Source organism: Coptis chinensis, chromosome 7 (assembly GCF_015680905.1).
Source record: "Coptis chinensis isolate HL-2020 chromosome 7, ASM1568090v1, whole genome shotgun sequence".
Lineage (NCBI taxonomy): Eukaryota > Viridiplantae > Streptophyta > Magnoliopsida > Ranunculales > Ranunculaceae > Coptis > Coptis chinensis.
Window position 1 is genome coordinate 7,217,267 of NC_141462.1, and position 16,985 is coordinate 7,234,251.

At 37.4% G+C, this 16,985-nt stretch overlaps 1 protein-coding gene across 3 annotated transcripts; it reads left to right on the forward strand.

The window, feature by feature from the left end:
• Nucleotides 1-10,183: 10,183 nt before the first annotated feature.
• Nucleotides 10,184-16,933, forward strand: LOC147485658 (uncharacterized). Of its 3 annotated transcripts, none has more exons than XM_086570833.1 (10): nucleotides 10,184-10,304; nucleotides 12,214-12,448; nucleotides 13,055-13,159; nucleotides 13,406-13,575; nucleotides 14,129-14,262; nucleotides 14,373-14,550; nucleotides 15,104-15,656; nucleotides 15,759-15,871; nucleotides 15,947-16,190; nucleotides 16,478-16,933. In XM_086570833.1, the coding sequence occupies exons 1-10, from the start codon at nucleotides 10,237-10,239 to the stop codon at nucleotides 16,694-16,696; spliced, it is 2,019 nt and encodes a 672-aa protein (XP_086426959.1). In that variant the 5' UTR covers nucleotides 10,184-10,236; the 3' UTR covers nucleotides 16,697-16,933. The 3 variants fall into 3 exon arrangements, with proteins under 3 accessions (XP_086426959.1, XP_086426960.1, XP_086426961.1); XM_086570834.1 differs by lacking the exon at nucleotides 10,184-10,304 and adding an exon at nucleotides 11,895-12,028; XM_086570835.1 differs by lacking the exons at nucleotides 10,184-10,304; nucleotides 12,214-12,448 and adding an exon at nucleotides 12,784-12,926.
• Nucleotides 16,934-16,985: the final 52 nt, after the last annotated feature.

Below are 16,985 nucleotides of genomic sequence, written 5' to 3' on the forward strand. Positions count from 1 at the left end.
TGGCCCTTATGGTGTTTCAGTGAAGCTGAATGGCCCTTCTGGCGTAGCCGAATGGTGGTTTGATTATTCCATTCGCAAAATTTGAACGAGACGCGCGATATTTTATATCGAATAGTGGCAGTACTCACATAATGGCTTTCGTGTGAGGGTTACCTGGTATGCGATATCCCGCTTAGGGTAGCTGCGCACGGAGTGGTTCATTGTGTGAGAGGAGGCATGTGGATGTACATGTTCGGCATTGGGTAGCGATTGTGGTAGCCAGGGAAACTAGGTAAGACATAGATACGATGTGATTTTAGGGACACGCAAAGAAAGCCTTAAATAATATAATTATGGTAATATGTTGGTTAATGATATATCTTTAAATATATGATTGTATATGGTTTTCGTGAAGGGTGGGTCAAACTAATTACTTGTGCGCGAGCGACCCACTCTGTAATTGAGCATGAAATGCGGTAAGTATAGAATATATTTGGTGGTTATTAGTTTAGTTAGAACCTAAAACCTCGGTAGAGGAACTAAATGCCTTTTTATTATGCGCATGGTTTGTTGTGTGGTTAGTGGGAAGTTAAGGCGTCTCAGTGGAGGAACTAACTGTCTTATATGTGGTATGTACATATCGATATGATTGTTTTAGGGTTAGTTAGACTTACACCCCGTACCCCATTTTCAAAAATATTAGTGATACCCCCTCCCCATTGCAAGATCCAATGCCTACAAGATGATTTTTTTTTTTTTAGGATGAAGAAATCTTACCGTTGGATCTTACAAATGGAGGGGTATCACTAATATTTTTGAAAATCGGGGTAAGTCTATCTAACCCTTGTTTTTATTATTGGAAGCTAAGGCGCCTCAGTGGAAGAACTACCTGCCTTAATTATGGTACTTAAGGATGTTGTATTAGTCGTTGGAAGTTAAGGCGCCTCAGTGGAGGAACTAACTGCCTTATTTATTGGGTATATATATGTATTAGTATGATTTGTATTTTAGGGCTACTCACACCAGCATTGTTTATAATGTTGACCCGATTTGCATGTTTGCTTATTGGGTGTGTTCATTAAATGAATATAGTTGATAAGTCTTGACAGGTTTAGTGTTGAAGAAGGTTGGTTGCTGCTTATGGTTTGCGTTAGCGTTGCATTTCAGGATATGTTTTGTTTTCCCATGAGGTGATATAGATTTTCAGTCTAGACAATGTTTTTGTATTTTCATTTGTAATTTTAATTAAAGAGTTATTGAAAGGAGAGTTGTAACCTAATCTTAGTTGTGAATTTTTGTAATGAAGATGACTTTTGTTTAAATGTGAAATTCTTATTGGTTTTTAATTATCCACATATTTAAACTGTTTATGGGTTTTTGGGAGTTGAGAGTGCATCACACCTCGAAAATCGAAGAGTCGAGAACAAATATTGTTTTTCCGAATTCTGTCAAAATTCGGGGTGTGACATTGCGGGTTATGAAAGGCTCAGAGGGGCAGCTAGCAGAAAAATAATTCATAAGGTTTGAAGTTCTTGCTATATCGATCCAAAGAGGGCCTAAATTCTTGCTTAAGAAATGATATAGTGATCAAGCAAGTGTACGTGTGATTTCTCTATCCGGAATTTACTTATCCCTTGTGTCATTTCTCAAATATTTCACTCATATAAGGCTTTAGGCTATATTCTCATAGGATTTCTAGAATAAGTACTCTAGCCTAGATTTCAGAAACTTACTGCCAAACAATCATAGATACTCATGTAATATATTTATAGAAAGAAGCAAAGATTATTACCTACATATTAACCTAAGTTTCTAAAAATTATTCTAATGCAAAAGCTAATGTGAGACTTCTAGATTATTAAAATCATAGAGAAAATAATACCAATATTCCTAAGTATAATAAACTTTTTATTTATATTTTTGAATTTTTTTTTTTTACTAGAAAATAAATGCATATTATACATATCTATATCCTAACAGACGCCTTAAATTACGCGTATTTCTATGTCACCCCCAAACAAGAAGCATGTTTTGTCCTTAAAGTATTGAAATAAAAAAGATAGAAAAATACCATAGAAACGCGTGAAATTTTGGAACATCTACAAAACAAGGTTAAAACATACTAATATAGAAAAATAAAATAGACACAACTCTATATGAGCTCCACCCGTTATGGGGTTACAAGAAGTAAAATGTTTGGGACATAAACAAACACTAACTGAAATAAAAACTTACCTTATCTCTAGCGTTTAAACGTTGTCAACCTCTTCTATAAAGAAATAAGGTTCCTTCGCATCCTGCCACGCTGTGATAACTTGCCAGGCTTCACGCCATTTATCATCTACAATCGCTAACCTGTTAAGCGCCACTTGGTTGGATGGGGTGTAAGGTACAACCTGATAAGGTTGTATCCTCCACCCTTGCCAAGTTATTGCACGGAAAGATCGAATAATAAAATTGGTGGGTCCCAACCCAATCCGTAAAATGGGTACAAAAAATAGGGAAGAAACATAACATAATACGGCAAACTAAAATAGGCATAAGAAGCCAAGAAGGTACTTATGCCTCATGCTATGTGCTCGCGCTAAACTAGAAACTAGGGTTCGGGGAAGGTCATAAAGCATACGTCCCGTGGCTAAAGCGAGGAAGACGTTGCAAGTGACGTTATTCACAGAAGAAAAATGTCATTCCCCTAATATGTTTAGCATGATCCAAAACATAACAGTACCCACGCTCATGGACAGGCTACCAAGGGCGACGTTATATTCCCCTTGGTCCTCGATACAGAAAATTCCTACCCCATAAGCCTCATGCAAAAACTCATAGGTGTAGATATACATATTATCTACCTAATAGCCCCATGGGTCTTGTATTTCAGCAGGCATAGCAAGTCCAAGAACAAAGGCTAGCAAGAACCTGGTAATTTCCATTGGTTCATCCTCAATGGTGATGGAGAACACTTGTTCTCCGGTGATGGAGAACACATCCGGTCTATCAAAAAACTTACAATTATCATAAAAATAAGATGTAAGTGCCAGAGAATAATGTTCATCAGGTCTTACCATTAGCGGTTCCTAGCCTACGTGTATAATCACCTCGCGAAACCAAGCACCATAGGTGTCGCTTTGGAACAAATCTTCAAAAGACTGCTCCAGTATGATTGTAGGAGATGTCATCACAATAAACACTTTCTAGAAGAGCTGCAAACAACCCTGGAAAACTCACAAAAAATTAGAAAATTATAGTGGCTGCGAAGGTCAAGGCGCGGGGTGCGCTCCGAAATGGCCTTTGATAGGCGCGGGTCGCTCCTTTCTATCTCAAGTTCCAGGCGTGTCGGCGGGGGCCTAGCTTCGAAGTAGCCTATATATGGCGCTAAGCTCCCCGCGGTGCTCGAAAGCAAGATGAAGTGAAAAACAAAAGGAAAAATTCAGAGGAGGTTCAAGAGATGACGTGAGATGTGGGTTGTGAGTGTAGAATGAATCAAGTATATATAGGGTTTTAGTTTCTAAAACAAATTAACAAGTTGCCCAAAAATTTTAAGGCAATTGCCGGAAACAAAATATCTCCAAAACCTAAAACGGAAACAACCCAGATTCATTATTCCAAAACAAACCTAATATCTTTTAGATTGAATTTAGAATAACAACTTCCTAACTCATTGAAATTTCATCCTACCACAATATCTAATCCTAGCCACACCAATATTGGCAACATTCTCAACCAACTCATTGCAAAATTACTTCTAAAATAGTGGATCAGATAAAAGCAATGCTAAAAATAATAATACCACCCCCAAACAATTCGGGAATGTGGGATTTACGCAAAAATTATCGCATGCTTAGACAAAACCCAAGTTAAATTAAAATAGAAATTCAAATAACAATTAACTACAGAATTCAAATTTAACTACTGAATTTAACAACTTAACATCCAATCTACTAAAAACAATAAAAACAACATCAAAACAACAAATTTATATAACAGAGTTTAGGATGGAAAGACCAACACCCCACCCTCAAACAAATTTTATAGAACAGAGTTTAGAAAATTTGTTTTAAATGTGGGTCTTTTAAAGTCAGATTCCCGAGACTTCATCTCTAACATATGTATATAATGAACATGCAGTTTACCATATATCAACAACTGAAATAGTTGTGGATCTTGCCATAAATAATTAACATAGAATGCACCCCCAAATAGAAACAAGAACCAAGATTTTCTATGACGCAACTTAGTAAAATGAAAGCGAAATCTGATAGACTTAGAACGTAACCAAGCATACACCTTCTTCTTCATCTTTGAACAAAAAGGTGTTCAAGTGAATGATCGTGAGAAAATGGATGTTTGTGGAAGATATGTTGGATATGTATAAGTTTTAGAAGGAAAGAATGGAAAAAATGGGAATATGGGTTTAGCATAAAACTCATTCACGGTGTAGGTAGGAACTGTCTCAATTCTGAAAATGAAGGTGTCAAGTGCTTTTTCCTTGGAAATTATTTCCGTATTAGGAGAATTTATAAAATTATGAAGCACAGGAGAAACAAGAGGGTCAAGTGCAAACTCAAGGTTCCTTTGAAAAGATGGAAGGTGGGGAAAATTGGTGATGGAAGATGAATGAGTGACAGGATGATGTGGGGTGGATGAATGGGGCTCAGCTAGAGCTCTCAGGTCTAGATCATCAGAAACTTTGAGATATGCAAGACATTCCTCAATAGGTGGGTCAAAAGAATCACTGGGATAGAGGGTGAAAAATTCATCTTCCGTCATAGCGTCAAGAGATGAATGGATGTTGACAAGGAGGGACTCGCAAAGTGGCAAGGAAAAGTTGTAAAAGAGTCAAAAGAAATCTTCCTCAACTTCCAGGGAGTTCTCATTGAAGTTGGAACTTCCAAAAGAAAGGAATTTGTGCATCTGATTATCAGGAAACGTGGTTTTGAAATAATCTTAAGCTAAGCTCTCAATCATGCTAACCTCTCCATCCGAAGTCGTATCTGGGAACTGTTTCGCCGTTTTAAAAACATTGACCTCAACAGAAAGATGGCCAAAAGACATGGACATCGAACCATCGCGGCAATTTATGAGCGTGCTGGCAGTAGCCAAGAAAGAACGCCCTAAAATGATAGGAACTGCAGAGTCGTTAGCGACTTCTGTGTTGAGGATAATGAAATCAGCCGGATAGTATAAATCCTGAACCTTAACAAGCACATTTTCAACAGCACCCTTAGGATACTTAATAGACCGATCAGCTAATTGCAACGTCATTTTAGTAGGTTGCATCTCTTGTAGACCTATTTGTTTATATAGATAATAAAGGAGTAAGTTAACACTCGCCCCCAGGTCTAATAGCGCGGTCGTCGTGTGGGAATCGCCTAAGGTGCATTGTACCGTAGGACGATCAAAGTCCTTGTACTTAATGATTCCATTATGTTCGATTAAAGTTGAAAACTGTTCAGTTAAAAAGACGTCTTTTGGAATATTTGTTTTACGCCTAGTAGTGCACAACTCTTTAAGAAACTTAGCATGGTGAGGTAACTTTTTAATCGCTTCAAGAAAGGGTAGGTTTATCGTTAGATTTTTGAAAACTTTCCTAATCTCATCGAAATTCGTATCCTTGGTTAACATGGCTAATCTTTGGGAAAACGGTGGTTTCTCTCTATATTTAGCATATGGATCAACATGATGTTTAACCTTAGCTTTTTGTTTCTTAGGTTGTGGTTTAACTGATACCTCTACTGGGATAAGATCTTCAGTTATTACTTCAGTATCTAGTTAAATCTCTGGTGTAGGGACTACTGGTAGGGTAACTACAAGCATAGTTACGGCGTTATCAACCACTCTACTAGAACGGAGAGTAGTGATGGCCTTTAGCTCACCTACATTTCCATTTTCATTACTAGTATTAGTGTTTACCTCAAAGGCTGTGTTTGTTGTTTTAGGATTAGGTATCGCTTGACCTGGAAACACACCTTTGGGTTGTACTTTCTCTGAGGCTAACTGCTGTAAGGAAAGTTGGATGGACTGTAAAATTTGTTGTTGGGTTTGCATAAAAGCGTCGAAATGATCCGGTTGTGGATGAGTGTTTGTTACAGGTTATGTGACAGGAACTATGTCACGTTGATTATTAATGGGTGGATTATAATTATTATTGTTATAATTATTATAATTCCCTTGTCCTTGTCCTTGTCGTGGTGGAGCTTAGTTGTAATTGTTTGCTGGCCTAACATTTTGATTATTATACCCTGGAGGTGTAACTTGTTAATTATTTCTCCAACTGAAGTTGGGATGTTGTCTCCAAGGGGCGTTAGAAATAGGATAGCTATTAATGGAGCAAACATTATCTGTTTGTGATGTTTGCTGCTCGTAGGCGAGAGGACAATAGGAGTCAGGATGCTCAGGACTCAAACAGAAATTACATGGATTAGAGTTGACATTCATAACGGGGACAGACTTTTGTTGAACAGAAATAGCTTCTACCTTTCTAGTGAGAGATTCGATTAAAGTTTTAAGCTTAGGATCGGGTTTAATCTCAAATATACCGGCAACCTTAATTGTTGAAGAAGAACTAGCGGAGCGGGGGATATCGTCACTACCCCACCAGTTATTATTATGCTTTGTTTGATCTTCTAAAAACTTATAAGCCTCTGAGGCTCCTTTACTGAGGAAACTACCCCCATTCATTATATCTAGGACCTCTTTATGGTGGTGTAAAAGTCACTTGAAAAAGGCACGAACTAACATGTCTTTTGCAAGATTGTGATGTGGACACTCTATAAGCATGTCAGTGAAACGATTCCAAGCCTCTGAAAAGGATTCATGAGGATCCTGTCGAAAAAAATGAATCTTGGAAAGCATTTCATCTGTCTTCAGTGGTGGGTAAAAAATTTCCATAAATAGTTGAACAAGTTTGGCCCATGAGTCCACAGAATTAGGCGCTTGGGCAGTTAACCAAGACGCCGCCTTGTCGGCTAAGGTGAAAGGAAACACCCTCAATTTAATTTGTTTTGCACCAACCGTAAGATGATGGAATGTGGTAAGGACTTGTTCAATCTTACACATATGTTGATAAGGTTTTTCATGGTCTAACCCATGAAAAACGGGTAACAAATTAAATATATTTGGGGGGATTCGGAAATCCCCCACTGGGTCTGCAAGAACGATGCAAGATTTTGGGCTATCGTTCAAGGCTTTGTAAAAGTCAAAAAGAGGAGACTCTCTTTCTTCAGCCATTATTTCAGGTGTAGTGTGTGGTATACAAGATAGGTTTGTGTGTTGACGTTCACGATAGATTACATTAATCATTTTTTCTCTACCTGACCTTAATCTCATGCAAGGCTAAGTCCAATATTAAATAAACACGACAACAGTCAAAACAACCCTGATATGCTAGAATAAATCTTCTAACAGGAGATGCGAAGAGTAGAAGAAAGAAATACCTGAATGCCTCCTTGCTTCGCTTGTGAATAGCGTCTTGTTTACGCGAGCTCAGTGTTTTTAACAAATTAGAAACACTGAATAACTTGAATAAATAGAAGTTTGTAATAACCGGTGAAAATCGGGCTATTCAGAAGAGGGCGTGGGTCGCGCTCACAAGTAGCCTAGATAGGGCGCAGGTCGAGCTCCTTGTGTAACTTCGAGTTCCAGCGTGTCGGTAGGGGAGCTTCGAACTTTGCCTTAGATGGGCAAAGTGCGTGCTCAGGCTTTTTCTTGGAAATTTTTTTAGTTTCTGAACCAAACAATCACTGTTAGAACCAAACAAGGGTGGGTGGGTTTAATGGGATTTTGGGAAGACTAACAATACTAATGAAAATAATTCTAATCATAACTAAGATGGCAGCGGCGCCATTTAATAAAAGTAAAAAGATAGTTTTACCTACGCATAAGCTACGAAACTCAAACGCAAGTAAAACTAAAACTAATTTCGGCCTATGTTATCAAAGTTTTCTACTCTCGATGCTATTGCAATAAGTTGGAGTAGAGAATTCGTTCCACTCCTAGTTCTTTAGAATTCACGTTAACTAAGATTATCAGTTCTATCAAAGTCGATGAGAGTAACGATGGAAATTATACTAATCAAGATGCGACAATTCAAAATATGAAAATACTAAATTGACTATATGATAATGAATTAGGGGGATTTGATTCCACCTTAATTCGACTTAATCAACTAGCGAGGAATTGTCGTAATCCGAATTGTAATGCTTTCGCATAACAATTGGGTGTTTCTAATCCCTAATTGTTCATGGTAATCTCTACCAACTAGCAACTAGCATGTGAAACAATCAAACCCATTCTCATGGTGAACTAATTACTTTCTAAAATAGAATAGAATATTATGAACTATTCTACGCTAACAACAATCAAGTTTTCGTCAAGACTTCTTCAAACCCTTCTAATGGAGGTTTTAGCCTTGAATCATTATACTATCATTTCTAAAACAAGAACAATCAAAACAAGTCATTATTGAATAACTAATTAACTTTCTTAATCTAATTTATCAATAGTCTAAGATTCAAAATGGATTACAACTGAAATTCAAACTAATCTAGAACTAAAATTATGAATACTAATTATCAATTTAAAACAACTAAATCTATTAATGCAATATTGAATTCGAAATTAAAGATTGAAATATAAACTAAGTATTTTATTCTAAGATTCAAAACTTGTTCTAACAACTAATTAGATTAAAAAATATAAACTAATTTAATGAATTAAAACTAAGTATTTGGATCATTCACTAATTCAAAGCTAACTAAAAAAAACTAATTGACTAAGTAAAAACTAAGTTTAAAACCTCTTTTTTTCTAATCTAGATTTAACCATCCTTAAGAGCTAAGTCTTTGTTTGTTAAATGGAGGAGACCAGATCCACAAAATCGTGCATGGGTTGAGGAGCCTGTTTTGGGCTGGAAAATCGAGCCCAAAACCTCAGTATTTCAGTCCACAAAGGGCTTTTCAATTGGATTTGACTTCAACAGCCTTTTTGTCTATTTTTTTCTCCTCTGATTGGGTCAATTCTTGGACCATTAGAAAGCTCTTTCCAAGCCGGTCGTTTTGACATAAGGTAGGCCCAATTCCGAGGTCTAAGTCCAAAGATACGGCTTTCGGAAGTTCTACTGACTTTTGTGCGCTATTTCTGCCCGCATTGACTTTGACTTTTCAGCTTTGACCTGGCTTTAAAAAGGCTTCTTCTCCTTGAATCTTGGCCTTTAATCATAGAACTTCAAAGAAACCAACCCTTGCTCCATTATCTCGCAAAAGGGGCGTATTTCTGCACATATTTGACTCCAGTGCTTGAAATGCATAAGAACACGATAACAGTACTAACTCTTACTTATTAATCACATAATTGGTCAAAAGCGATATTGTTAAAGGGGTTAAAACTACAGTTTTGGGCTCATGTATCCTCCCCTGTTTTGGTCATAGAATAGATGAAATAAATCAAAAAATGAATTTTGGTTTAAGAATGAAATCTTATTGGAATAGTCCATATCCGGTTCATCCTTCGGAACCATACCACATCCCGAATCTGATGAAATAGGATGAATTGAGACGGTATTTACAAGTGCACTCCGAAAACAATTTTTAGAAATTTTTGGTGACAAGTGCAACAACTTAAGCATCATGAGTGATCACTTAACATGATAAGCAAGTTTAGCCATAAGAGTGAGCAACCCATTTGCTATGACTGAATGAAATATCTTATATCCAACCTAGCATCAATAAAGCTAGCTGCATTGCATGGTTGCACCAAAGTCCTGTCTCAGAAAATTAAATCAAGTTAGCAAATTATATTATATTGCATGAAAATTCGCTTAATATAAGTTTGATTGTTTACGGTTGTTTGGTGGAGGACGAGTAGAATCAAGACTGATTGTTTCCGGTCCAAAGAAGTTGTAAATCTCAAACCTTATGAAACAACTTGGTTTAAGAAATCTTCCACCTTCTTGCGTATCACAACATGATGAAATTTGAGAAACAGATCTAAATTGGTCCAGCCTACTATGAGTCCAGTATCCAAGCCCACAGTCCACTTAGGCCCGGGGGTTGACTTTCTCCTGACCCGATTTGTCACTATTTTCGGGCTTGGTGGCGATGAAAGTACGTGAACCTCGAACAGTGCACCAAGTGTCGCATGGACTCCACGTGTCAGACTAGAAAGAAACCGCATTACTATAAAACAGCGTTTGAACATGGTAAAAAATAAACTTAGAATCTGGCTTATCCATTGCAGCATTGCTCATTAGAAACTTCAAGGATGATGACAGTGAAGAAGAAGAAACATCTTTCTTCCATTGGTAATAAGGTTCTTCACAAATGTGCAGAGTAAACTCTCTCTCTTTATTTCTCTCTCTGAGTTTTACGTATCATATCACGAGGTGTATGGTACATCTGTCATTCTGTTGCATACTCTTGATTGATGCATTTGTGAGCCTAAATTGGTCCATATATAATAGAGCGCTAGCTTTAAATAAATGTGAATATGTACGTACTTAACCCCTTCACCAGTAAAAAGAATACTTAACCATCACCTTTTGTGCACCACATTGATCACATTTTGATTCCATTTATCAGGCACACAGGGGTCAGTCTGATCTCATTGGGACCATCTACAAATATTGCTAAAGCGCTGGGGGTGGAACTTGGGTTGGGTTAGCCCAAACCCTATAGACTAAAACTTGATTTTAATTGGTCTTGGGTTAACATGTCAGATCTGTGGTCTGGGCTTGGATCAAAACCCAACTCGCTTTCGGGTTGGATTTGAAGTATAATATCAAAAACCGAAAAACTTGAGCCTGTGTGCATATATGTACATATGTATTTCAATCATTCTATTTTTGTAAAAAATAATATAATCATTCTATTTTTGTAAAAAATAAGGATTAAAATTTGATTTTTGTTGGTCTTGGGTTAACATGTCAGATCCATAATCTGGGCTTGAATCAAAACCCAGTTTAATTTCGGGCTGAATTTGAAGTAGAATATCAAAAATCGAAAAACTTGAGCCCGTGTGTATATATACATATATCTTTGAATCATCTATTTTAATAAAAAATAAGGTTGAAAATCTCTATTTTAGAGAGAGTAATGTAATCAATAAGGTTAATTTATCTTTCAAACATTCAAATCTCTTTAATTTCATTAGAATATTTCAATTTTAATGTTTTTTATCTTATAATTCTAAAAAAAATCCGAAAAGTTTAATCACCCGAGATAACCCGACCCAACCTGAATTGGCCGGGCTGGAATTTTGGCTGAAAATTTAAGGACCAACCAAAGTTGGTTTCGATTGAAACATTTGAAATTTGGGTTGGGCTTGGGTTATATCTCAACCCGACCCAACCCAACCCGCCTCGAGTTCCACCTCTATATAGCGCTGATGTGGCGTACTAAAAACAATTTTAGGCGAAACCGAACTTTAGCTCTCCGGCGAACATTTTATCCGGGTGGGATCCCTATTTGCCCTATCTCAATCTATGGGCCCAAATGAGTCCAGATATAGGTCTGGGTCTAGAAGTTTTCTTGTTGGATCCCTTCTGGTTTTATATAAACCCGGTCTGGCCGAATCCATTTGACCATTTCCAGCCTTTGATAAACCCCGTTCAGAGCAAATCCCATTGATTTCTGTGGCGGAATCGAAACCGCCAACAAAAAAATCATGATTTGTGGGGTAAGTAAAGCTAGTGTCAAGGATATTGTAGTGCAGAATGTGCATGTACGTGCAACTGACCAAATGTTAATTGCTAATAAGTCATACCTTGATGGACCTATGTGGCTCTGTACCAGAGTTAAAAGCTTAAAATGTTAACAGAACACATGATCTAGGAACTTGAGGAACTCCTCACTCCAAAATGTCGGATTATTTGATGCCCTTAACATAACTATTTAATGCTTATAGTTAGTTTAGGGAAAAAAAACGTTTCCAAGACAAACAATCAATCCAAGTTGCACGCAATTCCTGGTTGCAATGCTTATATACCTTGATTTCAGAACTTAGCTATCAAAAGTGTTTACTACTATTCTCGAGCTGAATTGATGAAAGAAAAATTGTACGTGCTGTTTAATTTCTACTTTTCATAATGTAGATTAGTCATTAGCACCTGTAAAAATCAATTTAGTTGATCACTACATAAGTACATAATTGTTCACCAGACCATTCTCTTTAATTTAATATAATTAATGGTTTGTGCATAGCTTTGGTTCATTGCTCACGTAAGCTGACATTGAATTTCAGGGCACTGGACACTACTGTAGATGGTCTAGTGGAAGAGTTTGAGGTTGGATATAAGTTTGAGACAGGTGATTACTCAAGGAAATTGATTGAGTTTTGTAGCTCAAAGGCTTTGACTAGAGTATGTTGCTATGTCGAAGAGAATATAAATGATGGATCATTTAGCCGATTCACCTTCGATATGATGCTTGCTTGGGAAAGACCAAGGTCCGGAGATGAAAAGTCAAGTTCTTACACGGTTTGCACCTCTTTTTCATATGAAGTTTAGTTACTCTATGTTCAACTTAATACCAGGCAGAACATGAGTTGTACCACTACTAAGTATATCTTATATCTTGGTTCATGTAGCTGTTTGTTTTCACGATCATTCTTGTTAGTAGTCACTTAATAGTTCATATTTCACAATGATTGATAGTATGATGCAAAAAATCTGCAAACAAAAGAAAAGGGAAACTATGTATGATGACAAATAGTGGAAAGCTAGATAGGTGTTGTATATTCTTGTCAGAATTGAAATTGTGTACACAGGAGAGGAGAATTGCCATATAGTAACTCCTTGACTCTCTAAACCAGGGGGCTTGGAATGTACACCAGCTGTGACATTGCGCAAACTTTAGTATTTCGGTGAAGGAAGGGAGTCAGGGTAGCTTGTCTGAAATATGCGGCTGCAATTCTGGATTTCAGAGACTAAAGACATCCATTAATACCAACACACAGTTAAGCTAGGAAAAAAAAAGAAGAAACTGTGGTTATGCAAATCAATTAAGTTGTGTACATATAACATTATTTTATTTTTTTAATATTCCCCCTTTATAGTTTAGCTTTAACACGTTCAATGCTGCAGGAGGGGATAGCAAAGGAGAAAGAGGACAAAAAGATGCCTTCAAGGGTGGGAGGACAAGAAGAAGAAGAAGTCTCACTTTTCTACTCAGATCTCATGCCACTCCTTGTAAGTAGTTTCTTACCATGACTGTATTGATGTTTTCCGTTGAATCCTGACATCTGCACTAATTTGAGTGATCATGTCGTCTGATGGTTACAGTTACAGAGTTACAATAGCTCGCCATATATATTTATGACACATATAGCTTGGCTAAAGAGATGCTATCCCCCTTACGGTTGAGATCTTTTAGAACCTGCTATATAAGCTTTTTAAAATGATAAGCTTCTTAAACTCAATTTTTTGCGTCTATAGGTTGATGATGAACCAAGTGTTGGAGAAGATGCGTTTGTGTGGTTGGGATCCTTGGTCCCATTAGTGGTTGATGTAGTGAACGGACGATTTACTTTTGAAACACTAACAGCGGCTGCAGCAAATCGGCTTCATTTTCCTGCTTACCATATATTTCTCAAAGAAAATCACAAGTAACTGTTTCCGACGCTCCCTATAAGCAAATCTTTATTTTTAATTTGATAACTTCCATGAATTAGTGTGTGCTAGGCTGCCCTGCCATTCAGTTTTGATGTTGCGATGTTTTTAATAGGAAAACTTTGAATAGGACAAATTAAAAAGATTGAACGACAATTTCAGATATCTTTAATTTTGATGTCAAGCTTTTCATTCCAGATGTTGGAGATGACATGATTCCACCATCATTTATTGAAATTGAGATGTGCAACTTTTCGAACTTCGATCTATACTATTTGGGACCTTTTGTTATTCCCTTGACGTATTGACACAGTTTGCTTCCATTAGCTAATTTTACTCGTGAAGCATTCATTTATGTGTTTAAGTTTGCAGGTGCATCAAGAATTTGCAAAAACAACCTATCATTTATTGAAATTGAGATGTGCAACTTTTCGAACTTCGATCTATACTATTCGGGACCTTCTGTTATTCCCTTGACGTATTGACACTGTTTGTTTCCATTAGCTAATTTTACTCGTGAAGCATTCATTTATGTGTTTAAGTTTGCAGGTGCATCAAGCATTTGCGAAAACAACCTACGCCAACCGGCGTGGTATTAGCAGATGATGAATATGTATTGCATGTGGAAGGGACTTCAAAAACACTGAGGGTAGTGCGCCATATCAGAGGAAGTAGTTGGCCCGGTGTGTATAGAATTTACTTTCCTCGAGACCAATCTACTCCTGTTTTGTTGATTGTCAAGTAACATGTCGCATATGTCCTTACTTTTAATCATTGGTGTCCCTGTTTCTAGGTAGGCTTACGTTTACAAATTACGCACTTTATTTTGAGGCTTCTGGAGTTATCACTTATGAAGATGCATTGAAGATTGACCTTTCCAGTGAAGTAGATCATAGGGTGAAACGAGCTTCTACAGGTCCTTGGGGGGCACCTATCTTTGACAAGGCATTGATTTATGAATCCTCTCAACTGTAAGAACTTTTACTCGGACACAATTTATGCATGATTAGTGTCCCAACTAGCTTTGTAGTTTGTACATCCCTAAGTGCCAACATGGCCAGAGCAATTAAAAGCTTCATTATGTCCTTGGACCTACTTGGCAGTGTTTTTGCATAGGATTATGATTAAACTTATTAATCCCTGATTCCCAGCCTGTAACTCACTGTTTATGGCATGAAAGCACTGGTGGAAACATATACCATAGTGAATTCAGGAAAAAGCATCTCAACATATGTGAAAGAAAAAAGAGAGTAAATCTCCAATTATAGTAGAAGATTCAGCATGGTATTCTAAAACGTTAGATCCTTTTAGGTTTTAACCTCTACCACCCTCCCTTGCCTGATGTTGTTTGGTAATGAAGTTTGAACCCAGGTCTGTGGCAACGAGGAACATTTACCACAAACTTTACCTACTGATTTAGCTCGGAGCCTCAGACCTGCACATTGACCCAGAATTAGCTAGCAACATGGTTGATAGTATAGCTCTTTGATTAACTATATAAGGTTGTTTCTGCTAATTTTGCAGATCAGAGTCTCTGGTGTTGGAGTTCCCTGAGATGACAAGTTCCACTAGACGTGAACACTGGCTGACTCTGATAAGGGAAGTTATCCTACTGCACCAGTTCTTATCAAAAAACAAGGAAATTTCTCCTCTTCAAGCATGGGAAATGCATGCAAGAACGATTTTAGCGATTGTGAGGCTCCATGCTGCAAGAGAGATGCTACGGATCTCACCTCCAGCTCCCACTAGTTTCTTGATTTTCACATTATTTCATGACTTACCCAAGGGAGACTATGTCCTTGAAGAACTTGCAAACACCCTAAAACAAGTTAATACCGCACACCCATGCAGTGCAAGTTCAATTCTCAAGAATTTGAATATATCTCATCCTAATATCTCAAGAGTGGAGCTTAAAGAAGAGGTTAATGAGAGCCCAACAGCTCAGCCTGAAAATCTTTCATCATTGGAAACTACAATTAATCAAGTAAGAGAGGAAGCAAGGGAAGTTGATGTTGCCATGGCTACAGTCGAAGGGTTGAAAGAAGAAGGAATAAGTGATAGTTTCATTGTTCTAATGGTAAGCTATGACATAAAATGAGTTCTGTCAGGCCACTTTTGCATTCTGCAGAGTAATGCTTTAGCCACCCATTAACAATGCTGTTGTGATTTTCTTTTGTAGGAGCTGCTAAGCCCACTAAAAAATGTGGTTCCGTGGATTCAAAAAATCCTTAAATGGGAGAGACCTCTAGCCACCCTACTTGTGCTTTCCACGGCACTGATAGTTACCTATAAGTAAGATATATCTCCTTCTATACTTAATGAAACATACATCAGTCGCTTACAGGCTTGTGTCCTGGTATGACACAGGGAGTGGATAAACAAGGCAATAGCTGCACTGTTGATTTGGGGCGTACAAAAAATGTATCAAGCCAGACATACGGGAATAAAACGCAGATGCAGCGGGATTGTGGTGTACACTGGTTCTGATCAATCAACTGTGGAGAGCATTGTGTCTGCACAACATGGGTTAAAAAGTGTGCAGGCATGGGTTCTAGAAGCAAATATTTCCATACTGAAAATTCAGTCAATAATGTTCTCCTTTGCGCCCAAGGTAATTTCCATCTGTTTGCTGTCTTCTCTCTGCTGCATTTCATTGTGGCCACTTGTTTGGATTTGTTTTCTTTCTTTATTGTTTTGTTAGTATCAAAACCACAATATTCGCGTGCAATTGCTCAAGTACAACACTAGCACTCTAGCAGTTAAACTATTTTAGTATCATTAGGATTGACTGATTGACTGTGGTTTGTAGATTGAGACGATTTTATCACTTCCTTTGGTATGAATTAGCTGTGGTTTGCTCAGGCATAATTATCTTTTTCCTGGTATTTATGATTGCAGCACACAGATATGGTGATGTTAGTGATGATTGGGCTTGCAATCTTTTTAGCAGTTGTCCCATTGAAGATCATCATAATGAGCTCAGTAGTATATATTTTTATCACGAATGCCATGAAGCGTGGCAAGAATGCTGAAAGTGACAGAAGCCAAAGACGCCTAAAGGAGTGGTGGGACTCAATTCCAGCCATTCCTGTACAGACTGAAGACAAGACACCATAGTGTAGGGTAGATAGAATCATAGAAAACACACACATTAGAAAAGTTGGTTCAGCGCTTTCTGTATTTTCTGTATCCTCTGTCTTCTACATGAGCGGATGAGCGACAGACTTAATTATATTACCTTGTTATTTTGTAGCATACTACTGAATATGGATAAGTGAACTGATAAGAGATGTTTTTACTGGACTAAGCTGTTAAATTCTGAATAAGGTGCATTGGTACGGTATTTACTGTGTATATGAGTCCATCTTCTTCATGAGAACTCCAATTCACATCTTGGATAGTAACT